This window comes from Aythya fuligula, chromosome 9 (genome assembly GCF_009819795.1).
Source record: "Aythya fuligula isolate bAytFul2 chromosome 9, bAytFul2.pri, whole genome shotgun sequence".
NCBI classification, from domain to species: Eukaryota; Metazoa; Chordata; class Aves; order Anseriformes; family Anatidae; genus Aythya; species Aythya fuligula.
This window is the reverse complement of record NC_045567.1, coordinates 12,740,801-12,767,861: the sequence shown is the minus strand read 5'-3', so window position 1 is coordinate 12,767,861 and position 27,061 is coordinate 12,740,801. Positions and strand designations below refer to the sequence as shown.

Below are 27,061 nucleotides of genomic sequence, written 5' to 3'. Positions count from 1 at the left end.
TTAACAGAGTTCTAACGGGTACTGCTCAGCTTGGCTTCTCATCTAGTGCCTCTGCCCAAGGCCAACAGTAAGCCCCATTTCTTATCATCACAGTGGTAGCAAGACATCTTTGTGGGTTTACTTGGATACGTACACATGCAGAGGAGATTTTCAAGTGTTACCAGTGCATTTGTAAAGAAAAGGCCACAGCTGTGTCACCTGAATAAGCTACTAATGAGTTTTAGGTTATAGCATGCTCTGTTCCACCCAGTCTGAGCTAACATTAGAAAGTGTGCCTGCAGATCATAACCTGCTGGAGTATCACAGCCTTCCATTAACGGGAGATACAGAAGTTGCTATCATAATTAAGTTAATCACTTGTGGGTTATAGAAAATGCCTGGGGATGCATTTACTTACAGTGAATGCATGGCGCAGAGATGTCACAGGAGGGGAATTGCAGCCGAAAGAGCTTGTCCGAGCCCCGGGACCTGGTTACAGTAGGCTGCCGGGCTGCCTCAGCCCTGGTGAGCCAAGCAAGACCCCGCAGTGGCTCTGGGGAACTACTTGGGGCCAGCACAGTGTGGGCTCTGAGCGTAGTGAGGAACTGCTGAACTCTTCTTCCCTTAGAATCAAATTCACCTTGGTTGTTTGTATCGATGTTGACAGCCTCCCAGAGTGGTGCAGGTAGCGGCAGGGCGATTAATAGGGTTCATCCACGCTTAGGGAACAAGGAGTAGAGAGAGAGAGGTGTCTTCGGCCTCACTCTGCGCTCTGCGGCTCCTCTGCTACCCTGGACACCCTGTTCATTCTGTTTTATGTCCACCACATAGACTTCCTTTCTCTGATTTGGTCATCTTTTGAATTTATTTTAGTCTCCAGCATCCAGGACATTTTGTGACAAGGACAGGGCATCCATAATTTGTCTGTCGGACGCAGTATTTCTTTTGGGCTATTTTAAATCTTCTGCCAGATCTGAGATTTCTCTGATTCTCCCCAAGCTCTTGTGTTAAGAGAAAAGGTGAATGACAGTTTCTCATCGTCATCAGCTCTGCATATCCCCCCTTTCTTTATTGAGTTTGAGCAGCTAAGTGAGTTAATTTATCTAACTGTTTAATGAGGATTTCAACCTAAGTTCATGGGAGAGCATTTAAAAGAGGTCAGAACTTATTACCCACATCCAATTCCTTGGTGCAGTGTACTTGAGATAACACTTGACACACAAAACAAAAAAAAAAAAAAAAAAAAAGGAAAGAAGAGTTTAAGTTGGCTAAAGTGGGACAAGTACGTGCTTCTAACAAGCATCCACTTCTCCCATCTTTCTAACTTGGACATGAGCCAGAGGTGCCTCAATGGCAGCAGAAACTCCAACTCAGGCATGAGGAGAGTTGCCAACATCTTGGGGTATCCAGAGCCTTTTTACCATTATTCTAGATGAATTTTTAAAGAGGAGGAGCAAATGTAGTTTCCTCTCTTTTTTTTTTTTTTTTTTTTGCATAACTGCAGTCAGACTGTGGTTAGCATTCCAGTTCTCAGCTAATATTTTCTTTCATATACATTTTCGATCTCCGTTCTGTGAGCATGATGACAGCCCATGGGGGATGCAGATGTTTTTAGTCATTGATGTATCCAGCTGATAGTCCTGAGAGGCACAAGGCATCCAAGCAGGTCGTCTTCCAAGGCTTTGTAATGTTTGCAATCTCTAGGGTGATTTATGTTTGATTCATATAAAAGTATAAATACATGTATTATACATACATCTTAAAATGAAATTAGTGAGGCTGGGAGACCAGAGACATTTCTCAAATTCTCCCAGACTCTTTCCCAAGTCTTAAAATTATATTTCCTCCAGACGAGGTCCTGATGAGGTCTAAATGTCTGCAGATAGCACGGAGGTGTCGGGAGGTCTGGAAGTCAGCCCTGGCTGAGGGAAGCATGCTTGGTTTCTGCTTTGCTTTACTGGGGCCCCTAAATAAGGATTGAAGATGCCGCATGGGCCAGTAAAAATGCAAATGTCCCATCTGCCCTATTTATACAGAGCGAAGGCTGAGGGAGCAGAATTCCCTCTCGCCATGTGTATAGGTTGCTGCTGCTTTACACACCGCTACCAGATATACGTGGCTGTACGCAGTGATGTTTCTGAATTGCTGGATGGGGACCTGTCACTCAGCACACCTCATCTGAGAGTGGTGTCAGTGAACAGCTGAGGGGTGGGGGTTCTCTAGATGTAGTTAAGATGAAATGGCAGCTTCCTCCGTCATGCAGCTTTCCAAAGCAAATAGATTTTGTGGCAGAATTTCCATGCTGGTCACAGTCACGATGTGATTTTACTTTACAGATTTATTTACAAGTAGTAAGTCAAACTAGTAATATGTAATGTATATATTCCACCGACAAACAAAAATATGTTTTACACCCATTGATGCCTGTTAGAAAGCACATTGAGACGTAGTTGGAAAAGGCCTAAACACTGGGCAGGATACTTCTGTGACTCTCAACAAGGTGCAGTGAAATCAGCTAGCATTACTCAGTAGTAGCTGTAGTAAAATACCAACTGATAATAGTGTTACTCACATAACAGCTATGCCTAGTATTGTGTGTGTGTACATTCTTGGCACTTCCAGCTGTCAGATACACATACATATACGCATAGTTTTGTTTGGCTGCTAACAGTAGTTCTCTTGTCTCATCTTCACTTACTTCTCCTTTTCATACTGGTTCTGTGAGTGGGAATGTCCTAAGCAAAATTTTTTTCCAAATAGACAAGGAGGTTCCTTTCTGATGGCACTGAAAGAGGAGGGAGAGCTAGAGATTAAGAGCTTTATGTGGACTTAGATAAACTCCTTCAGTAATAACATGGGAACTTGGTCTGTCCAGAATATAATCCATACAGCTGGCAATTTCTGTCTTGCTTGCTCTTTTGGGAAAGCCCATGTGTCAGATACTCAAGATGTTTAGATATTCAAGCAACATGTGTCTGAGATACTCTATACTGCAAAAAGGTAGTGGCAAGCTTAGATTCAACGACCTAATTAACCCAACAATAAATAGTTTGTCTGGAGGCCGTTTTGAGCAGGGGGCAACACTAATGAAAAAGATAAAATGCTGAAGTTAGTTCTGCCTCACTGCCACCTGAGACCTGTCACTTCTGAAAACTTAAAGAAGTTTTGACCTTGAAAAATATGCAGTGAGGATGTGCGAGTGCCTAAGTCCATCTTTGAATGTGGAAAGCGTCAAAGATAGGCACAAACCACGTTTTTCTTCCTCTGCCTTTTTTTTGCAGAGACAATGAAATGCATTAAATTTTAAAGAGAATCATTCACCAATGCTTTGCTCAATTAAAATATTAATGCATTATAAGAGCCTGGCTTAATGACAATTTGACTCCTGATAATGGTATATTTTATAAGTAAGGAAGAAGTTAGAAAATGCATACTGAAAGTTACGAACGCTTCATTATTTTCAACCTTTGACAGTGCCTAATTTGAGGAGAGGGGTGGGAGCTGAGATATTGTGTCCTGGGAGTTTCCTTTTTGAAGCATCTGCTGTCTGGCGCTTGCTAAGAGGGACAGAAAGTCAAATCAAGCCGCTGCGAGACTGAGCAGAAGATGTTGGAAACGTGACAATCTGCACTGGTGTCTCTGGAGCCACAGAGCCTCTCCTCTCCTCCATGATGTGTCTCTTCAGCTGGTTGCACGTTGTGAAGGTTGAAAGTTGCCTTGGTGTGCAGGTTGCCTTGGCGGTGTCCTGGTAAAACACATTGCGTGTGCCCGTTTCTGTGTACCTGCTGCCTTCTTCCAGCGGGTTGAAAGGAACACTTTTCTTCCTGGAGTGAAAAATACCCCTGCCTCATAGATATGTACCGTGCATTTATCCAGCGTGTACATCACACCTTTTATAACCGCCAGCAACCCTCGGTACTGGAAGTTACTTTGGTTTATTGTGCTGCTGGAGAAATACAGCCCTTCAGATCTCACTGAATAAGCCTGGAAAGGAACAGGCGGTGCTAACAATTACTTTTACCACCTTTCATGTTTCCGTCAGTGATAGCTATGACACTTGTTGGTTCGCCTTTAAATTAGTCTTTCTTAGAAAGGAAAAAAAAGAACAAGAGTGGAATTGATCTCACAAAATTTCATTTATCCACAAGCTTAGCCTAGTCTCCCTTCATTATCCCAGCTCCTGCGGTCGCTGGAGAGAGACGAGCAGCCCTACAGAGGTGCTGAGGTGCCTCGGGAGGTGCCTCTGCTGCCTTCAGCACAACGCCTGCTTGGTGGAGCCCACCCACGCACCTCCCCGGCCCTTATCTTGCAATGGGATTGCCACAAGATCGGTTTGATAAGAGCCTGCTGGGGCAATGCTCGCAGTTCAGTGTTTGCTGCAAGTCTGTAGTTGCAGCGCAGATATATTTAGCAGGAGCCCTGATTAAAATCCCTTGCCAGCTCAGATCCTGGGAATGCATGTAAAGATTCTCATCTTTTGTGCTTGCTTATCCCACCCTGGATGCAGTCAGACCACATCCCTCCTGCAAAGGCTTCCAGCCTCCAGCAGGTTCCCCGCAGGGCAGGCTGCAGCACCACGTCCCTCTGTGGGGAGCGGGGACCTCATGTCCCGCTGGGCTTCTGAGCTTCCTGCACTGCCAGAGGAGCTCGTGCTGGGGAGAAGAAGGGCGACAGTAAAGAAAATGGAAGGATGTGCTTACTTTCCATTGGTAAGGCTCTTCAGCTTAGCAAAGGCATGGAGGTATGGCAGAGGTCTGTGAAACATTTAGAGATGGCAAGTAAGGGTGAATGTGTTCTGTTTCTCACACTAGAAGGTGTGTGGTGTGCCTGTGGTACAGAAAAGATTTAAAACCAGCAGAGGAAAGTACTTTTTCCCAGAAAACATAACTAAACATGGGCCTCAGTGCAAGAGCCTAGTGGGGTAGCTCAGCCCAGATGGGCTCCGACAAGCCCACGTACACTGCTGACCAGCAGCAACTCTTAAACACAGAGCTTTGGTCGGGAAACTTCGGGAAACACGGGTGTGTTTTGAGAGGCAAGATCCTCCCTTGCGCTGTTGTTGGTGCCTTCACGCAGCACACAGGGTCACCTCCTTCAGGGGCCAGACCACATAGCTGGGGCAGGACCCAGTGTAGCCCCATATGTAAATACTCAGCATATCCAGAGAGGACATGCGTTTCTCTGGCACGTTGCACTGTACTGGATTACGGGCTTCACACAACAGAAGGTTTGAGAAATGTGCAGGGTTCAAATTCAACACAGAAACCACGTAAATAATCGAGCATCTGGGCAGTTTGTCTTTCAGTCTCACGCACGTGGCCAGGGTCGCACACAACTTTTTGAGTATTTCCAGCCGTGTGTGTACAAGGGGCCGTGTACACGCCACATGCAGCCCCTCTGGCTGTTTGATCCCGCAGGGGCACACGCAGGCTTGGTGCAGCTGTGCCCGGCACAGAGCAGGCGCTGAGCCGCCCTCTCCCGTGGCTCCCTTCCTCCTGCCACAGGGTCACACCGCAGCAAACTTCCTAAAATGGCGATTTCAAGCCCAAACAATAGAGGAGCGACCCAGGCAAATGCTTTGGATGTCAGCTGCGTTATGTTTCATGGCATGTTATATCCCACGGTCTGCGAGGGTGTTGTGTGGCGCCTGGAATCGCTTTCCGAGCAGGTGCATGCCATTTGCTCTTGCTCCCTCCTTATTATTTTTCCACCAGGCAGAAGGGAATCGCGCTCCAGCGTGGGGATGCTGGCTCCTGTTAATGCTGCAGCGTGCACGCAGGCTTTGCTCGCCTGTCCTGCCACTCATACAGCCTACTCAGTCTTCTCTGCCCCGCACCACCACCTTTTTTGCTTTGTACTTGCAAAGTTGTTACGTGAACTTGTATTCAGGGAAGTCTTCAGATTTGCACAGACATGTTGCCAGGGGACATCAGGAAGGTAATGCTGAGTGCATCAGAACTGACAAATTCTGTAAAGTGGTTTCTTGATGAGGCAGGCTTTGGAGAGAGCTGCTGCTGAGGCTGGGCAGGGTCTCAGAGGCTGCGTTTATGACACCCAGGCTTGTTGCTGTCACCTTGGGTGACTTTCACTAGGTCCCCAGCAGCTGTGTCCCCAGCATCCTCACCAGGAGGATGAGCAGAATGCCTGCCTCGCTGCAATTCCTCATGTGAGGATCACTTCTTTCCTCTGAAGAGCTTTCCACCAGGGAGCTTCCTCTCCTCCCTCACTTCAGTGGCTGGGATCCACGTCTGCCGTCCCTTGACACATGCAAACTATCTCAGCAAATCACACAAACAGAGGGGGAATATGTAGAATAAAAAATAGGTGCAGATAATTGCATCTCTTTGACTGCCATGCAAAACAGTGCCAAATGGGCACAAAGCTTGCATTATAAAGGACAAAAGCATTATCCAAGTGCTGGCTGAACAAGAGCGCTTTCCCTTGGAAGTGACTGGAGGTGCTTACTCCCTGTGCTGTCACTTGGAGAGCCATGTTCCAAAATGGTGTTTCATGCAATAGCAATTTTTTTTTTTGTAAGAAGTTTCTTCGTTTTCTGAAAAAGCTTCTTTCTTCCTAACAAAAGAAAGCATCTGTCTGCATCCGAGCCTAAAATCAGTTTAAGCAAGGCCATGTTTAACTCTCACCCAAAGCCAGCTATTGCAGAGATTAGGCAAAATCCTATATAGCTACCTGCTTTCACTGCTGCTCATGTGGTGCTGGTTCTATCAACTAATCTTATCTTCGGAGACTTCAAAGGCAATTGCATCTGTGCCTAGAGAAGTTAATTAAACTGAAGAAGAAGGAAATTAGTAGAGGAATTATCAGGTGAAGACCTAGCAAAGGGGGAGGCAGCAATACGCTGTGTGGAAAGAGGAGCTCTTGGGCTGGAGGGAGACCCCAGTTGTGGGGGTCAAAGACAGCCCAGGTAAAGGCTGGAACAAATGACAGTAAATGTGCTCATGAAATCAGTTGATGACACAGTGCTGGGAAAAAGTTGTTACTAGAGAAGAGGGATAACCACAAAGACTGAAATAATAGAAACAGAATGATACTCTGTGTTCCGAAGTGCAAGGCATACGGCTGGGGACAAATTGGTTGTAAATAAAGGAGAAGGGTTTGGGACATACCCCGTTTGGTGGCACAAAGTCTGTGAAATGCTAATGTGATGCATTCCTAAACAGGGTCAGTGCAGTCCTTGCAGTATTCACAGCACTATTTCCAGTGGTGGAAAGGAGCTGTTCCTTGTAGTTCTGATCACCCACAGTTAGGAAAAGTTAGTGCCATCCAGAGGAGGAGAGTTAGTGGGATGATCAGAGAACTGGAGAGTCCTTAAGTGGGAAAAGTGAAAAGTGGGAAGGACCTCCACTTGTATAAGCAAGACAGCACAGATACTGAGAAAACAGAGGCCTTTGGGTATGAGTATCTCAGAGTGAACCCCAGGAAACAAAACCCCCATTGAAACTAGAGGTGCACACTGGCAAAGATGAAGCAGCTACAGAAGAAGCCTAGGCCAGAAGGTAAGGAGAGGAGTCCCTCTGTCTGAGGAGGACGATCGGGACCAGCCTGCCAGTAGGAGCAGTGAGGGCAGAACCTGTCTGCTCTTCTGCTGGGCACTGAGCAAGCTGAGGAGAGCACTAAATGGGGTGATTGCTCACTGACCACATCTCTCCTGTGCTATGTCACTCAGGCTCCCCCAAGTATCTGGCTCCCCACTAAACGCAAAGTGGCTTTTTGGAGAGTAGTCTAAAAGTTAGCATTTGTGTTACCTAAAAGCATCCTAACTCCTGCATCCTTCTATGTTTCTTCACACTGCTTGTCCTTTGGCTTGTAGATATAAGCTAATTTTATCTCCGTTTGTTTGGGCTTTTTGAAGTCTGAGTCTCGGTTTGTCATTATGCCTCTTAGGTCACAGCCACAGCGCAAAAGGGCAATGTGCAACGTGGGAGGGATGTCATAGGTGAGAGTGATCCAGCATATGCAGGGAGGGACTGCATTCTCCAGGGCGGGTGGGGACTAAGGAGAGGCTGCCACAAGCGTGGCTGCTTCACAGGAATGTGAAACTGTGAAGGGAGAGGTGACCTCCAAAGGAAAATGCCATCAGGACTGCTACATGCCAGGCTGTTCGCACAGGGAACCTGAGCCTGCTGGGACTCACAGTGGTTACTGCCTTTGATAAGAGCCAGCTAAGGTGCAAACCAGAGCATGTTGCTGCTGTTGTATCAGTATCAGCTCTTCAGGCTAGGCATGGGTAGTACTTAAATTAATAATGAGTAATAACAATGTTATAAATAAAATATCACCGTACTAGCTGAAGTGAATAAAATAGACATGAATACATTAGCGTTGGATTTTAATGGCTTAAGCCTATTGCTGAATTATTCTCTTCTAATATTAGTTTGACTGCAAGGACAGTATTAAAACCAACCAGAGAACCAAATTGGTATCGGGATGTGCGGCAGTATATTAAATGGGAATGCAGCCCAAGAAAACACCGTGCCTCTGTGCCTCTGCTCAGACCGACACGGCCGGCTCAGAGCAGGTCTGCTCTACTAAGCATCTCCAGGCTGTTTCTTTCCCTGCTTCTGCTGATGTACAGGATACCACAGAGTTGGCTTATTTTTCTCTCCTGTTAGTCCAGTCTTCTCAGAACATGAGAGTGGTGTTAATGGTGAGCACATTTCACTTGGACGCCCATCAGGGCTGCAGAGATGCTCCCTGGCCCTGCGTGAAGTCCTCCAGAGCCTTGTGTACTTGCTCAAACTTGAGAAGCTGCAGTATGACATTTGGTACTTCCTCCTCACACTGCAAGTCTAACTTGCCATGCAAAACTTTGAAGCCAGCAAGTTCTCACCTTGCCCAGCTGCTGAAAACTTTCAGTAGCGTTTGCACAAGGCCAGCACCTCTGCAGCCATACAGCACTGCGGGGTCTCTGTAAGCTGCTGGCACTTCCCACAGGGACTGCTCCAGGCTTCTCAGAAGCAGAACCAAAATGAATTTTGCAGTCCAGGAGCAGTCTGCTCTTGTCTTGAGACAGGCAGAAGTAGGGGAGAGCTTGGATCTGGAAGGTGGAGGCCTGGCAGAGCCCTGGGTGCTGCTTCTGCTGCCCTCAGGGAAGGTGAGGGGCTCAAGGTGTCGCCTGCCACAGGCTCCCCCCTGCTGGGGGCTGACTGACTGCGGGTGGGCGAGGAGATGGTCACTCCACATCTTCACCACATGTGGTCATCCAGTGCTAAACTTGCCTTTAGGAACTGCTTTCTTCTCAAAACCCGGGATTAACGTCCCCAACTGAGCAACGTGTTCTCCTCCCTTGTCTCTTCCAATCTGGTTGCACTCCTCCCAGTCGGTCATAAAACTGTTTATGCTTCAGTTTTCCGCTTAAGGCTTAAGTAATATTCAGATTGAAAATAATTCAACTGCCTTTCTCCTGATTTCATATTTTTCTTCTAACATGGCCTCTGTTCTGTAGGTTTTGAAGAAACCCAGGTCTGCTGCTTGCCCAAAGAGCATTTGGATGCTCATCTTTCAGTGGCCTCTTTGTTTTCCCCTACAGTCATTCCCACTCCATCACCATTTTAGTTGAAGGTACCCCAGTGTCTTCCAGATGTTGAGTGATCAAATGGCATCAAAGAGCTTGGGAAAGTATTTAATGGTGGCAGAGGGAGCTCAAAACTTGCTGTCTTCACAGAGAGGAACTGCTGGGCCCTGCCTTGCTCTTCACAGATTCCCAGTCTGAATCCAGAGTTGTGAAAATGTGGAAACTGTGAAAATATGGGCTGTGAACACTGGGAAGCTGTGAAGCGGAATGGGTGGGGATTTCCAATCGCTATCAAATGCTAAGTTTATAGATTCTGCTTGAAAACTTAATTCTCTGATAAGTAGCTTTTTGTCACTACAACAGCAGAAGAAACAGTGGCCAAGGCTGCAGAATTGTTTCCCTTGTAAAACCTTTCAATTCTTTCATCAGAGTTTTTTGGCATTTTTAAATTTCAGGCAGAAGCTTTTGAGGCCTGGCCTCTGACAAAAGGCAAATTTTATTTGAGCAAAACCTGTTGTCTTCTTTCTCAGCCTGGAAATGAAAAGAAATAATAATAATAATAATAATAATAATAATAATAATAATAATAATAATAATAATAATAATAATAATAATAATAATAATAATAATAATAATAGCGATGCAGGCTCCCGTTGTGTGATTTTTCTTTTGCATAATTTTGCAGCTAAATTGCAAATGTGATGTTTTACATAGAAACTGCTTTGGCAGAGGAGCTGTGGCCTTTCACTGGCCCAGGGAAAACGGAGGTTGGTTTGGCTGGAGGACTGGCTCTAGAAAAGCAGTGGCGTGGCTGTGCCTCACAGGCAGCAAGGAAGGACTCAGCTGCCCAATGGCTCTTTGAGAAAACCCTTTAGGAAGAGCAGGAGTACAGATTTAGCAGGTGGCTCACAGGATGTACCTCTGGCTAATCTGCGTCTATTGGAAAATTTTTGAGAAAAATTAGAAATTCTGCTTTTTTTTTTTTCTTTTTTTTTTTTTTAAGCTCTTTCTTGCGTCTCAGAGCAGAAACAGCTGCATGAGTTGCGATGTTGGCAGAGCTCAGGGGCCCTGGGGATGTGTCAGGGCTGTGGCTGGGCTCGAGCTGCCTCTGCACACCCATGCCCTGCCTGTGCTCATCACCCTCGCTGTCTCTTAGGAGCCAGGGCAGACCCAGCAGAGGCAGGCCCAAGCAGAGTTAATAAATCCAAGGGACCCCCAGGGGGTTATTTTAACTTCTTATATGAATAGTGGGGCGGCTGAACTACAAGAAGCTTCACACCTCCCCATGTGCCCGAGGGCACCCCCCTCCACCCAACAGCTGCAGATGCTGGGCTGCTTAACCCAGGGTAAATCATTGCTTCTACCTGAAACCAGTAAACCCAGGTGCCTGGACTGGGCTTCAGCAGTTTGTTTGATCTGGAGGCCCTGCACATCCTTTTTGACACGCAGCTAATTACATGGAAGGAGGCAGGGGACGTTAAGGAGGCGATGCAGAGTTAATTGGAGGTGGCTGTACTGAAGCCACAAGCAGTGCAGGCTGAGGTGGTGCTGGGGAGCAGGGCACTCAGCATCTCTCAGAGCATCCCTCTTGACAAACCCCACTTCTTAGTGCCTTCTAATGCTGCAAAATGTGCATTTCAATTCCCTGCCAGATTGGCTATTCATCACAAACACATTTAGGCTTAATTGCTAATTAATTTTCCCTAGATAGTGTAGATATATTTTTTCTCACTGTGTGAAATCTAGAAGAACTTTCTGAGAACCAGCCACAAATGAGTTGATTGTAATTGGTGTTCTCTCTCACTTACGTGAGCAGTAACAGTTCATCAGCTCTTAATTAGGTTGGACTTTTTTGAGAGCAGTTTCCATTTTTTTGACAGAAAGATATACATCTTGTTTCTCCTATTTCAATAATAGTAATAATAATAAGTCATTTTACCTTGAATTGACAAATCAGGCTGTGTTTGCTGGTGTTTTATTCCTCCTGATCGTGAGTGCCAAGCTGCATGTAATACCTGGATTGCTGAGCAATTTATTCAGTTAGTGTCACTTGTCACAAAGCAAATAGAACTGTTTGTGCAAGAAAGAAAGTCTGCACTCATTGGAATTAAATTGTGAATGGTTGACCAGCAGTCTTGGGAGTGATACCCTGAGATGTGGAGTGCCTGTAGGTGTCTCACAGCATCAGAAGAACTCTGAATTTTGTGCCTGTTGTCACTGAACTCTCTTCAGGCCATTACACAGGTAGGAAAGCCGTGGCAGCAGAAAAATGAAGCCACCTCAGATGAATCTGATTATTAAACTGTATTAGCAACCCGTGGTGCAGATGCAGAAGGCATTTTCATTTGTTCAGTCCACTTGCCGAGTTTTAGCTTCACTCAAATCTGAGAAACCACAGGGAAAATAATAATGTAGGAAAGACTGTACCATCCTTCCAGTGAAAATAAGGCCTGGAGAAAAGAGTTGTGCTAGTTATAAAGTTTCAGAGATGTCTACTTGTAGTCAGTGGCACTCCCTCAAAAAATAATTCCTTTTAATAAAGCTTTGTATGTGCAGTATGCATTTTTCAGAAGCCTTTCTTTCTTTTCTTCTATACCTTACACAGTGAAGTTAATTTATATACCTTAGATGCATGCTGCTTGATTATTAATGCATTTTAATTGAATAATGGTTTCCTTCCAACTGCAGCTTATCGTACATCACCCCAAAAAAATGGGGTAGCTTAGATTTAAAGAACAAGATAATCAGGTTTGCTTCAAAAAAAGCCCCAAAAAGCACAAATGTAATTGAAATGAAAATGATACTTTGAATCATTTTTCCTCTCACAGACTTAAATGATGATTACAGTTCCTCGTGTAAATCAATAAATTAAATCAGGCCGTTCCTGCTATGAGTTCCCCGCGGTGTAGTCTGAAGGTAGCTGGCAGAATGGGAATACCTGCAGATGTTAGAAAGGGAAGAATTTAATCTGCCGTCTTCACCCTGCTGTGTGTACAGAGACGAAGTCCCGTTTCTGTCGCTTCTGTACCTACTGAACCTAGGATGTAAAACCATTCAGTCGTTTATACCTAAACAAAAGCAGGATGCAAATCCAAATAAGCAAATTAATGAACAGGCTAGAACTGCAAACACGTTAACATTGGCATCGGTTCAAACCCACGTGAGCCTGACCCTGGCATGGCAAACATAGTAAGATGTGCCCATTCTGCAGCAGCGCGTGGGACTGGGACACATGCTCAGGGGGCTTCGAGGCAGAGAGGCTGCGATGGCTGAGGTGGCTCTCTGGAAGGGCTGGCACCACTGTTGGTGGCAGCCCTGCTCCACCTCTGCAGGGCTTTGGCAAAAACGTGCTAGCTAACAAGCACCCATGCGCTCGTCTGACTAACTGCAGGCACTGCAGGGTGGGCCTCCATCACCTGCATGGCATCCGGGCCTCCTTGTGTGCACTCAGAGCTTTCTGGTGATGTTTAACAAGCACCAGCTTCTGTGCCAGAAACATCGAGTTCTTGATTCAGGCTTGAGTGCCTCCTGTGGTGGTAGCTGACACTTGTGGCATGTTATGGGGTATGTAAGCAGTGTCAGTTGACATGTTCTGTAAGGAAAACCTAGAAGTAACACTATGGCACTTTACTTTTTCTCCTCAGTTATATAAGAAATTCCTCAGATTAATGATACCCAAGTTCCTGTCTTCACTAATCAGTTGAGGTTTTGTGTGGTAGCCTGAAAACTACCTGTGTGATTAGCTGCTTATTAAAGCCTCCTGAAAGCCACCGGGAGTTCATGCAGTTGTGTGTGTGTCTCCGATGGGCAGTCCCACATGTCTGGCCCGGTGAAGTGAGCACCAGCACGATTCTTCTGTGGATTTAGGCAGATTCAAAAAGTGCCAGTGCTAGCACTTAGTGCTTGACTAAAACCAAATGTTGTGTCTAAACATTAAGAACTAACACGAGGATTTTGCTATTTGGAGCCTTAATGTTGAGCCTACTAAAAAATCCATTGTGGTATGGTTTGGAAGAAATACAAAAAAATATGTTCATTTGCTATTAATGTGCTTAAGGACAACGTGTTTGTTTCATATCTGCTTGGCATCTTTTATTGCATAGAAACCTTTCCTAGTGAATCAAGTAAGAAAGTAATCAAGCAAATATGTAAAAAGTAATCAAGTAAACTGTAAACTGATTTAGTTTACATATGTACAGTTTACATATGTGTAAGTACGGTTAGTCAGGCAGAAATAAAGATGGCATTTGGTGATGACAAGGCATGATTGTTGTAAGATTTCTGTAGGCTGCACTTGTACGTGCCTACATAAACCCCACTGGTCGTGAGCCCTGGCTGGCCTAATGCCTGGCTAGGGACTGACCAGGGGAAACAGGATCCTGCAGGTATCAGCCTGGCCTTTTGCTGCTGTAGCAATGCAGGGAGCCCTTGGGAAACACCCTCGGGGAAGAGTCTCGGTTGTGTGGCCACCAGAAGAGGTGGAGAGGCCTGGCCCCCAGTGCCCTGGTACTGGCAGTGAGGGGTTCTCCTTCAGTCTCCTCGGCCAAGGCTCGGGACGGAGAGGGTGGGTGAGATCAGCTGGAGGAAAAGCTCTGTTAGTGCCTTCTTATTTCAGGGCAGTCAGTTGTGCTGCCAGACAGCGCGGCCTGTTAAATTCCTGCTTGTCCAACTGATCTCCTTTTTCCTCTCTCTTCAGGTTATTTCCAGGATTTGTTGAACAAGTCAGAAAAAGCCCTTTATGATGCTTTCCCAAGCCTGTACGGAGAATTGTACACTCAAAACATGAAGGTCTTCAAGGACTTGTACAGTGAGCTACGCCGCTATTACAGGGGCTCCAACATCAACTTGGAAGAGGCCCTCAATGAGTTCTGGACACGCTTGTTGGAGCGGCTCTTCAAGCTGATGAACCCCCAGTACCATATCACGGATGAGTATCTAGACTGCATGGTGAAACATGCAGAGCAGCACAAACCCTTTGGGGAAGTTCCCAGGGACCTGAAGGTGAAGGCAACCCGAGCCTTCATCGCAGCACGTTCCTACGCGCAGGGCTTTCTTGTGGGCAGCGACGTGGTCAAAAAGGTCTCTCAGGTATGTCGGGGTTCTTCCTTCTCTTCCATCCTCAATTTGGTTGGAGCCAGTCAACTACTTTTGGTCAGGGACAGGAGGATTTATTTGCCGTTAAGTTTTCGTTACAAGGCAAGCAGATATTTTTAAGTTTTGTAAAACAAACTGCTTGAGGGTAACCCATCAGTGGAAGGGAGCAGCAAGCCTGGGCTTCTACAGTCACTGGAAGCGCTGAAGAAGCAAGGTATAACTCACCGCAAGTCAGACTTTACCTCATTTTAACCTGTGTGGCAGAGTGCCAAGGAGATGTCAGTCGCCCAGGCTGAAAAGCTGTTTCGTTGCTTGCCCAGATTCCTCGCGTTTCCCTGGCAGGGAAATGACATGCCTCTAAATCACACTGCCTTAGTTTTCTCCTTGATGGAGATATGATGTAGGGTATGCAGAACTGGCTTGCCAAGAGTGTGCTGGGAATACGTGCAGAGAGATGTGTCTCGGTGGCTGGTGACAGGATTCCTTTGGCTGTTTCTGTAGCCGTGTATATTCGTACAGCCTCTGTGTACAGAAAGGGTGAGTCTGAAGAGTGTACTGGGATCTTCAGGGATGAAAGGTGCTATATAAATGTAAATTAATGTGGCTGAATCCAGGGTTTCAGGAGGAGGAAAATTGTCTATATTCTTTACTGCAGAAGCAGCCTTTCATAGCTAGAAGGTGATTGTCCTGAAACAACATATTCAGGCATTTCACACAAGTAGCAAAGAGAAAATCCATACTAAAAAATGACTGCATACTGCATGTGGCGATGGCAGTCAGCAGGTATGAGAACCAGGGTGTGATTAAACTGTGAATGTAAAAATATGGAATCACAATTAATTTCCTTGCAAGGTAATGTGTAGCAGAGGACGGTACTATTTGATGCAGCAAATCCAGACTTTGATCTCAGGAAGAAACATTAATGTAGTAACAGTGACAAATGCTTTAATTTATCAATGTGGGACTATAAAACCGTTCAGCTACCCAACAGCCTTTGTACATCTCATTAACATCACACTCTCCTGACACTTAAGACAGATAAAAGAGGAGAATGGTGTAATTTCAGAGAGACCAAAGTAAAACATTTTTCATAAATGCTCTGAATGACAGAGAGCATTCCAGCTTGCCATGCGTCGCTGCCTTTTGCCAGGTGCGGTGGGTAAAGCAGACTGGTAGGGCAACTGCAGTCTTGGTGTCAGTGGAAGGGAAGGACCCAAGGTATGGATGTGCAGAGTATATTGGTGAAGAACCTCTTCCTGATGTCCAGCCTGAACCTCCCCTGCGTCAGCTTGACACCATTCCCGTTAGTCCTAGCACTGGTGACTAAGGTGAATAGATCAGCACCTGCCTCTCCACTCCCCCTCGCGAGGAAGTTGTAGACCACGATGAGGTCCCCCCTCAGCCTCCTCTTTTCCAGGCTGAACAGGCCCAGTGCCCTCAGCCGCTCCTTGTATATCTTCCCCTCTAGGCCCTTCACCATCCTTATAACCCTCCTCTGGATGCTCTCCAGCAGTTTTACATCCTTGTTGTACTGTGCTGCCCAGAACTGCACACAGTGCTCAAGGTGAGGCCAGACCAGCACAGAGCAGAGCGGGACAATCACCTCTCTCGACCGACTGGCACTGCCATGCTTGATGCACCCCAGGGTAGGGTTGGCCCCCCTGGCTGCCAGGACACACTGCTGGCTCATGTCCAGCTTGCTATCAACCATAAACACCGGATCCCTCTCCTCATGACTGCTCTCCAGTGTCTCGTCCCCCAGTTCCTACGCAGAATTTTTGTAGAATTTCAATTCTGGCTCTCTTTTTCTGAATCCTTCTTGGCTCACCTACCATATGGCGCATGGACAGAGCAAAGGGCAGACGTTCCTCTTCCTTCTGCCTCCCTGCTCTCCCAAGGCATCCCACCCTGTTCCTCCTGGCTGTTCCTCTCGCAGCAGCACTCCCTGGGCTTGCAGTTAACCCAGCAGGTTGCTGTTGTAACACAGTCTGCAGGAACTGAGTCAGGAAACCTCAGAGCTCATTTTGTAATGAAGGCCAAAACCGGCCCATCTTCCCTGTCTTCAGGAATGGGTTTACTTAAGGCAATGGGGGATGAGAATGCTGAGGTGGGAAATTCATTTTGTGCCTGCCCCGGTGGCCCTCAGCCATGTCTGAAATAAAAAGCCTGATTTACCCACTTTCTCTCACCTGATGTGGACTTAAACCAGTGCCAACTGGAGTGCAGCGCTGTGGCTGACACACGGGTTGATTTTTGTGAATGGCCAAATGCCTGCACGAGATATAGGGCATGAGTGCTGTCTTTTGAGGGATTTTCAGTAAATCCCCTGTCAGTAAGTACGAATTTTCCTTCTTTTTGTCCTGATGACAAGTTCCAAATTTTACCTCGTAGCTATTTGTCTCATTGCCCCGATTCAGAGCCCCTGCGCAGCCGAGAGCGGCTCTGCCCTCCCCAAAGGGAGAAGCTGTCCCCGCTCAGCCTGCAAGCGCAGCCGCAGAGCATCCTCTTCACCCGAACAGGATCTGCAACTGGGGCTTTGATTTTAGTCATTTTTCATCTTGCTTTATATTTATGACATTCAGCGAAAGCTTGCAAGATCAGAGGCTGGGATCAGACTTTCCTGGCAGCTGGCAGTGTTCTCTAAAAATAACTCTTTGAGCTGAAACTTCTCACAGAGCACTGGCATTTTGGTCAAGAAGTCTGGGGACAGCCTGTTGAAGTGGACATACAGAAATAAATTATCCAGCTTTGTGCTTCTGAAAAAAAAAATAGATTAATTAGTTTTTATTTGCGTGTATAGTTGCAAATCTCAGAAAAGCCACTGATTTCTAGTAAATGACATCCTTGGCATGCAGCTTGCCCTCAGCAAGGAATAAAATGCTCTAAGATCAGGAAAGTGTTTCTTCAGCAGCCAGGGAGGCTGCGCTGCAGACAGTTGCTGCAAGTGCACATTGCGCATTGTCTTCAGAGGGTCAGACGCTCTCAGGAGATACCTGCCCGGCGGATGGTGGGGACAGGGAGGCTGAATGCTCATGTGGGTGTTTTCCCACATGCCAGCTCCATCTGAAACAGATCCCTCTGCAGTCCTCCTGGTTTCAGCAGCTCAGGCGGTTTCATGTCAGTGTTTGTCACCTGCATCCTACCAGTAGCCCAGGTCCTCAAGCAGAATACTGCAGAGGCCGTCATCCCATTGAAAGACTGAAGCTGTTGGCCACACGTTGTAAAACGGGGAAGAGTCTGCCCAGACGGAAAGACAGGCAGGATTCTGTGACATTTCTTTAATCTCTGCTGCCTCTCCTCCTTGCCCCAGGGGCTCTTCTTCCTCAGCCTCCCTTCCCCGGGCTGATAGGAAGCCGTGGCTGCAGGCCCGTGTGCGCACACTGCCTGCGAGCGGGGCTGCTGGGGGCTGGCAGCGGGGGATGAAGAGATGGGGGGCAGCAGGAGGGAAAATGGCAAGAGCGTTTTTCATCTTTACTGCCGTCCTGGCTTTTAAGGCAAAGTCACCCTGACGAACTCCAGGCTCCGACACCAAGATCTAAAGCTTTTAATGCTGTGGTTCCTGCCACCAACCTGGCCCCACGCTGACAGCAGCGGAAGCTCTGCCATCTGCACAGCGGCTGCGGGAGGGGGCCGGGCACGCAGGCAGCTGGGGCTGCTCTCAGCAGCCCTCACGGGGCAGCCAGCACGGGGATGGATGTGCTCGGAGCAGGGCTCGGCTGTGCTGCTGTGCCATGATGGGTGGGGGTGTTGGGGCGGCATCTTTGTGACCGCATTCGGGTTGCGTGTTTCTGTAGCTAGTCTGTTAGCCCCTGGTGCAGGTTTTCCCTTCGGTTACAAAACAGGAATTCATTTTTCATGGTCTGCATGGAGAGGCAGCTACCAAAACAGCAGCAGCCACAGAATCCCTGGTGAAGGGCACACAGAGTAAGGAGATCCCCCAGCGCTGCGTGCCTCCACTGCCTGCTGGGGCAAGGCAGACAAAATACCCCCGTTTTGTTTAGGATTCTTTTTTTTCGTTGTGTGATTGGCACCTGTCCCAAACCACCATTTGCTGCGACACGGAGCTTCCTTTGGACAGGTGAAGGCCTTGTGCTGGGTGGCTCGCTGGCTGCCAGCTGCTTCCCCAGGGACCCCACACTTAGTTCGAGTGATCGTCAAGTTCAGCGACGAGAGCATGAATCTGTGCTCCTGTGACATATGGGGTGCAGGTGCACTGAGATAAGGCTGGAGGGGAAGCAAAGCTGAGACAGTAAAAATGGCAGTGGTTGGGAGATAACCCCTTAAACCAAGGCAGAAAGTCTTTGGAGAGATGCACCATGATGAACAGGAGGATCCTGTCTGCTTTTGTTATCTGTTGCTCTCACAGTATAGCCCAGATATCTAAGTCTTATGTCAGGACTTCTGCACAAAGTGCCGTGGGGACAGGTAGCAGAGGTGATCTCATTTTCAGCAGGGCACCCCAAATTTTAGTGAGGCTGCATGTGGGTCATTACTGGCCTCCTGCATCTCAACGTGGGAGCAGGGGCTGCACCAAGGGCAGGGAGGAGAGCTGCTCCCCACGTCAGAAGATGTCCGGTGGTCTGGACACCTCAACTTCCCCTTGGAGACCTGGACACCCTGCAAATGTTGGGTCAGAGTGTGGAAAAAGTGAAGCAATAATGCTCATTGAATCATAGAATCACTAAGGTTGGAAAAGCCCTTCAAGACCTCTAGTCCAACCACCCCCCTACCACCACTGTCACCACTGAACCCTGTCCCCAAGCACCACATCCAGCCTTGCCTTGAACACCCCCAGGGATGGTGACTCCACCACCTCCCTGGGCAACCCGTCCCAGTGCCTGACTGCTCTTTCTGAGCAGAAATGTCTCCTCATTTCCACCCTGAACCTCCCCTGGCACAACTTGAGGCCGTTCCCAGGTCCTATCACTGGTTACCTGTGAGAAGAGGCCGACCCCCAGCTCCCCACAGCTTCCTTTCAGGCAGTTGCAGAGAGCAATGAGGCCTCCCCTGAGCCTCCTCTTCTTCAGACCAAACGCCCCCAGCTCCCTCAGCTGCTCCTCACAGCACTTGTGTCCCAGGCCCTTCCCCAGCTTATGTCAATCATCAGTTTTAAGAGTTGTTTGCATTTATTTTCCTAAGAAGATGTTCTTAAAGAAGGCAACTTTTCCTTCAAGGTTGAAACAAAGTATGATGATTTTCTTTACTAATTATAAGCTTTTTCACTAAATCCTGTATTTCATTTTACTGATGGAAGTCGTCTATCAGTACAGTTTTATTTAAGCAATGCTGTGTCTCGCCATATATTTCAGTCTCCTTTTTTAAACTTTTATGTTGGTATAAGGTAAGTGGCAGATTTCCTATTTACCATATGAGTAATTTTTAAACACATGGTAGGTCAAGCTACACTTGGAACAAAATTGAATTCCAATTAAAAAGGCCCCAAAATAGAATTTTTAGAAGTGTTTTTAATCGTTAAATGGGTGTGCTGGATGCATACGGAAAATAATGATTATCCAAATATGCTTTACACTTCCAACAAGTCAATAATTTAACAAAGACAATATGGTCATCCCTGGTATTCCTGTCCTTTAAGGCTGTGGCTGTTGTTCGTATCTTGGGTTTTTCATAGGTTGGCAGGACATAGTTGGTTTCTGCCTTTGAGCTTGCAGTTGCTTTTTGGGTGAATTAGCCATAAAATTGATCAGAATAAAAATGAAGTGAAGAATATAATCTCTTTCCCACAGATATGAAATCACTTTGCTAAAACAGCTTGAGTGCAGTGAATTCCTGTCCCATCTGCACAGTGACACATCTCCATCCTTTCAGTGGCTTATCTTTATTCAGAGCATCGGCAACAAGTACATACAACCATAAGTAATACTTTATTTCACCTAAAGGCTTTCACTTTTTTAATAAAGTTACATATTTATAAGAAGTGCCCTCCCCTTGATCCAGAAAAGACAATAAAGCCCAGCTGGCTTACTGTTTGTACATAAATGTTCTGAGAATGTTGTCCCGTGGTGGAGCATCAGCAAGTGGCAATATTTATTATTTCCTTCTCACGGAGCGGTGTCCCACCTCTTGCTCTGGGGCTGTTCGTTTCTTGCATGGCAGAGGTGTGTTTTTGTGTTATGGCACTCAGCGGCAGGATACCATTGTGCAGAGACTGTCTTAGCCCCAAGGAGCCATTAGAAGCCAAAGTAAATTCGCTCTCCAGCTGACGTGCTGCTTTGTAGAGCCAGAAGCTCTCTCCTGGGACCTGCTTTCACCAGGGGAGGTATCATTCCCTTCAGAGAGATCATCTGTTGCTCTCCTGGGATTTAATAAGCCTCCCCCGTTCAGACTGCAGTACCTGTGCTATAGACAGCTCTGCAGGTCTTAGTAAGACGCTGTTCATCCAGTTCAGCCTTGGACCTTAAAAGATAAAGGGTGATGAGACAGAACCCTGCAGGATCTTCGCGTGGGGTGCAGGCAGAGGAGAGCAGCAGGGCCCGTGGGTGCTGGCATCCCCAGAGGGGACAGAGGTGGCATGCAGCTTGTCCCAGCCAGGTACAAACAATTGACAGAGCCTGCTGCTGCCCATGGGATGCAGCCACCTCCAGCAGGAACCTGGAGCAGGGAGGAGGAGTGCCTCAGCTGCACGCTGAGAAATCACATCCTAGCCAAGGAGCTGGAGGGGAAGCAGCTCCTGGGAGGGGGATTCGTTTCCTGCCTTTTGACTGTCAGGGGTCTGGATAAAGATATTGCAGTTTTCCAGAACGAGAATCATTTTAGATTAAAAATATTTATTTTTTTTCTCCATACTGTCATTGCAAACCACTGATTTTTGAGTTTCCTGCAAACGAGCTGGTCAGTGATTGTGCTAAGAGTTTGTGCTCCTCCAGACCCAGCAGCAAGTCATAGGATGGGAAACGCCACGGGCAGCCTTGGCGGATCTGGCTGTGTTCAAGAAGAGGAGGACTGAAATCCCTGTGGCTGGGAAGCCTGTGGTACTTCAGATGCCTCTGCCTGCGAACAGCATCTTGCACTACAGGCTGAAATAAGCTGCTACACTTCGGGGACCGGTTCTGTACTCAGTCCTCCTGCCCAAACCTCTGCCTTTCCCCACTGAGGTCAGGGCTGCCTCTGAGGAAGCCTCCCATGTCCTTGGAGAGCCCTCCTCCCTGGGCGGTGGGTAACTGGGATTGCATGGCTTAACATGTCTCAGATGTAAGTCCCAGTCAGCCAGATCCCTCTGCAAACCCAGAAGCCTAATGTCCCTTTCCCAGAACGATTTCACAGGGCTCCGCAGAAACAGGCCGTGCCTGCCTGAGGGAGCAGCCCGCCAGCAGGTCCCTCTGTGCTTCAACCAGCCTGGCTCAGCCGCAGACCCACCGACACCGCTCGGAGCCCGCTGCTCTCTTCCAGCACTGCTGCCTGTAAAGCTGGGGAGAGTTGTGCAAGGAAGTCGGGATTTGTTTGGGCAGATTCAGATGGAGCTGCATGGGGTGCACACGGTGTTGAACATCAGACCTTATGTTTCTCAGGTGGTGCTTTCCAGTATTTCTATCCTGTGTTACATTTAAATCACAAACCTTCAGAGATAAAAGCCTGTAGGTGTTCCGGATATAATAGAAATGGCGCAGGCAAACAGGTACTCGTCTCCCATACGTATCTGGTGGTTAAAATCAATTGAATAAGGTTTTCAAAGGATTGAAAATTGTACCAGCTGGAAATCACTGCGTCAGGTGGAAGGAGAAGGGAGTGTGTTGAACAGGCAGCAGTGGCTTGCAGTATTTTTCTCCAGAGGGAGAGGAGCGTGGCAGCCAGCCATCTAACCTCATCAGTCTTCCACTCATTTTAGTGTCTGGACAAAGGGGAGCACTGGGCAGGAACCCCAAGGCCTGCATCCTCCCAGGTGGCTGCAGCTCCTGTCCTCTGCTCTGGTTTCCCCGTGAACCGTGCTGCCTGCTGGGGCTGGGAGTCATCATTGCTGCTCGCAGGAGGTGCCGTGATGCTGGCTGCAGTGGGGCTGGGACTGACTGCTCCCCAATCAGCTGCCTCCGTTTGGGTTGCTCTAGCCTTCGTTTCTTTCCTTTTTTCTTTTTTTTTTTTTTTGAGTTTGCAAAATGGCCATTTGGCTGCTGGGCTGGCCTCGCTTCTGTCCTGAGCTGGGAAGAAGCCAGGCAGTCTGTCTGTCCTCAGGCTCAGCACCAGCTCTGGTCCACTGGAGCGCGAAGGGCACAGCTTTGGCACCAGTCTTTATCTTCCGCATCCCTCACCCTGTGCTGAGCTGATCGCAGCGAGGAAAAGCATGAGGGTCACTACCTGCAGGGTCATCTCTGCCCTGCTGCTGCACCCCAGCCCGACTGTTTGCTTTGGGATCCCTGAAAGAGTTTTTGGAAGCACGGTTGATGCATCTTGAGTGATGGACTTGGTGAAGCTCAGAACTCACCGTGCTCCATGGACTGATTGGTGTGCATTTGTGTAAGGGAGATAATGACTGAAGTGATTATACAATTCATTAGACTTCGAAAGAATCATATTTGTCAGCCCTGCAGCTGTTCCTTACAGAGTTTTATTCTAAAAGATGGGAAACCTTGGTTCATTTAACACACACCGAGGTGCTAATTATATCAGGACTGGCACAAATATGCTCAAGGCAGCTGCTGACCATGTGAAGGAGGGAGCCAAGGCTGCTCCTGCACAGGTGAGCTGGGTGCTTACAGCCCTGTGCACACAGCAGCCAGGCCCCAGTTTCCAGCTTGCACACCTGGAAACAGAACCCGCAGCACCCCCCTGCTTGTTTTGATCACAGTGCTCAAGAGTCCTTCCTTGGAAAGACTGAAAATGAAATGCTTCCCAGCTCGTAGTTGCCACGTTGCAGGCAGCCCCCGTCACGGAGCCAGGCGGCCACAGACCCGTCCTCCAGGTGCCCTTCGTGGAACAGAAGCGAGGGCCGTGGTTGCGTAGCGTGCTGCTGGGCTCTGCCACTGGCACGCTTGGCAGCACCTGCTCCCCTGCTCGCCATTTCTTTGTAGCTGCGTTTTTTCATGCTGACAACCTTATCCCAGCAGTACAATTCAGGCTGAGGGGTTTGGAGTAATTCGAGTGGCTCTGAACAACCTTCCCAGTGCACACAGCCAGATCTGTGAATTGAAGAGTTGACCTAATTTCTCTTAAATATTACTCCAGAATGTGTGTGGGGTTTGTTGTTGTTGTTGTTGTTGTTGTTGTTGTTGTTGTTGTTTCAGCTGGCAATAAAAAACTTCCCTTACTTCCATGGGTTGCCTTTAAAATACCCCTCAGGAAAGTGGGCAAGGGTGCCACAAACTCAGCTGCCCATGGAGCCGCCTGCCTTCAGCCCCTGAGGCCTCCTCCAAAGGACGGGGAGCAGAGCCCGCTCTGATCCCAGCCCCATGTCAGGAGCTGTTCTCGCAGTTTGTAAAACTACAGGTCGATGGGTGAGTTTTAAAAACATGCAGTGAACAAGAACAGCGGTAAACTTGCTGCGGAGGCATCCGGCTCTAGGTGCGTTCTCCCACTGGCTGTCAGGACATGCACCTGCCTCAGGTTTAGAAAGCTGCCTCTAAGCTGCTGGCTTTAAAGCATCGGTAGGTTTGGGAACCCAAGCTGCCCGATGTTGCTGGGTTCAATTGGTGTTTCTGGAGGTCAAAATGGCCATTCAGACAGTCAGATATTCTACCTGGAAAAACACACCTGTGAGTTAGTGCAGGCACTTTTTGTCATATATTTGACGTTTCTGGAGGTATTTTGTATTCTCCTCAACCATCCCCACGTCGTGTCAGAACAACAGCCTGGTGCTGCAGGTCCATGTGCCTGTGTGCGTACCTCAGACCTGTGCTGCTCCTGGGCAGAGAGGGCTGGGAAGGGACACGACAGGCTGGGACCTGATCCCACATGGTGAGCACCGACAGCACCCCGCTCTGCAGGGAGCTCCCTGGGGCAAAATGTTTCAAGGGGAGAGGGCCGAGAGAGCTACACCTCCGCCAGAGGCGTTATGGGCTGGCTTGGTCTTCTCCTTCCATCAGTCAACCTGCCTGCACCCACTGTATTTATCACCCAGGCCTCTCTTCATCCTCAGATCTCTCCCCCCTACCTGACCCTGGCTCCTGGGGAAGCAAGGCACAGATGGCTCCCAGCAGCCTGGGGCTGAACATGCAATGGGAGAGGGGGGTAGGAAAATAGCAGCAAGAGCTGCGCTTCATTTATTGGTGTTAAATACCTTTCAGATGTACTTAAAGGCCCTCGAAGGCCAAGGAGTCCCATCACATTGCAGCTCAGCTGCAGGTTCTCATTTGCTTCTAAGCCAGACTTCAAAAGGAGAAAGGATTTGGGTGGGGATTTTTGTTTGTTTTTGTTTTGCTTTTTTTTTTCTTTCCCTTGATTGAAGCCAACATTTCAAAAGCATCTGCAGCTTGGCCACAGGTTCTGGGTGCTGAAGAAGCTGCCTACCTCCTCATGGGCACACAAGGAGCTTTACCAGGGGCTGCAGGAGCAGCAGAGCTGGGCTCACCCCTTGCAGCTGGCCAGAGCCAGGCCTGCTCTGCTCGTGCTGGGGGTAGCAGCGTGACGCTGCCGCTGCTGAAGTGGCCTTCCAGGTGCCTGCAGCTTCCTTCAGCCTTTCTCCAGAACTCAGAAAGCTGGGGAGTGGGAGGGAGGATCAATGCTCGATCCAAAAATCCTGGATGTGATGATACAGAGCTTGTCCCGGCACCAGCACCTCGTTGTCACTTGTGCCCGGGGCCATCCGCTCTGCATCCCAAACTTCGTTCTTTGGTCTTTCCAGGCACCTTCACAGAAAATAATTGGCTTGCATAAAGAAATGTGTTTTGGATTGAAGGTGTAGCAGCTTTTAGCTAAAAAAGAAAGACTTTGTTAAAAAAAAAAAAAAAAAAAAAAAAAAGAAAGAAAGACATGGTAATGCATTAAAATTTAAGGCTTCTATCATTACTTCAACAGGCCCTTTTGTGAGGGTGTTACCCTCAAATATTTTCCAAGCCATAGGCATTAAGGTAACAGCAGAAAACACGGCTTTTCTTTGCATCTCTCTGTTCTTCTCTGTGACCTGTCCTATGAGGCTCCAGTTACTAAGGGTGAAAAAAACCTTCCACTGTGATAGTTTTAGAGCAGTCCAGTTCTGTGCCAGGAGGAATTGCGCCGTGCTTTCACACCCCGTGTAGCTTGCACCAAACCTTACACTGAGATATCTACAAACCAGGCGATGTTGTTTGGAAAATGAACAGATAGCCTGGGTGAGTGATTCACTGGGAAAAGAACAGGTGATGGTGGGGTTCCAAGAGGAGTATCCCATGGCTCTGTAAAACATGCTTTACATGTTTTGTAACATGTTTTTTACATATTTACATAGATGCTTTTAGTATCTATGAGCATGTGTATTTGTGCAAAGATGGGTGACTTGGACTGAACATGAAAAACACAAGTTTGAGCTGTTCTTTTAAGGCTCAGAGGAAGGATAAGAAGGCTTTTTCCTGTGCTCTGGAAAAATCTAGCCATTTCAGCCAGAGTGCTTCCCAGTTGTGCATCCCACAGAGACCAAGGCCTTGGCAGATCCAAGAGTTGTCTGCACTCAGGTGTTTTCGGTGCCTCCAGTGTTGATGCAGGAGAGCCTCACGTGGTTGAGCTCTTTCTCCCATTCTACAAGTAGTTTCGCCTCACCTGCGTCTTCCCTTCAAAAGTTTATCCTGGATGTATGTTTTAGGTAATAGTAAGGACAGCTCAGTTCTCCTTGAGCATGTCTCAGTGCCAGGAGACAGAGTAGGTGACTGCTCGTCCCTCAGCTCCCTGCATTTCTGTGATTCTCTGCCTTGAATCATAGAATCATAGAATCATAGAATATCCTGAGTTGGAAGGGACCCTTAAGGATCATCAAGTCCAACTCTTGACACCGCACAGGTCTACCCAAAAGTTCAGACCATGTGCCTAAGTTCACAGTCCAATCTCTTCTTAAATTCAGACAGGCTTGGTGCAGTGACCACTTCCCTGGGGAGCCTGTTCCAGTGTGCAACCACCCTCTCTGTGAAGAACCCCCTCCTGACGTCAAGAATAATGCCTTGGAAGCATATTAGTAAACTACCTGGCAGGGGCCTTTTTGGTCAGGAGCCTTCCAGGCTGAATGTTTTCTAAATTGTCTGTTGTGGTTGCAGGGAACCCAGCCTGGGACTAATCCCCCAGCCTATCCTCTCAACAAATTGCTTGCAAAAGTCATTAATTTTGCTGTAATTGATTTAAACATTGCTCAGGAGGAGGAAAAATGAGGGAAACAAATGCCACTTTGAATGCTGAGGACGACGTGTTCTCAATTTTCTGTCGTATTATCTCCACATGTGCTCATTCCCTGCTGGCTCTTCCGCAAGCGCCGGTGCCGAACAGTCGCGCGGTGAGTCCCAGCTCAGCGGCTGCGCCGTGCGGTGGTGCCACGAGCCGTGCAAA

The 27,061-nt window shown here is 47.8% G+C and overlaps 1 protein-coding gene across 1 annotated transcript in view; it reads left to right on the top strand.

The window, feature by feature from the left end:
- Positions 1–27,061, top strand: part of GPC1 (glypican 1) — a 188,539-nt gene that overhangs the window by 147,578 nt on the left and 13,900 nt on the right. Inside the window, exon 3 of the mRNA XM_032192909.1 lies at positions 14,211–14,602. Coding sequence (XP_032048800.1) covers positions 14,211–14,602 — 392 coding nt within the window. The remainder of the gene's footprint in view (positions 1–14,210; positions 14,603–27,061) is intronic.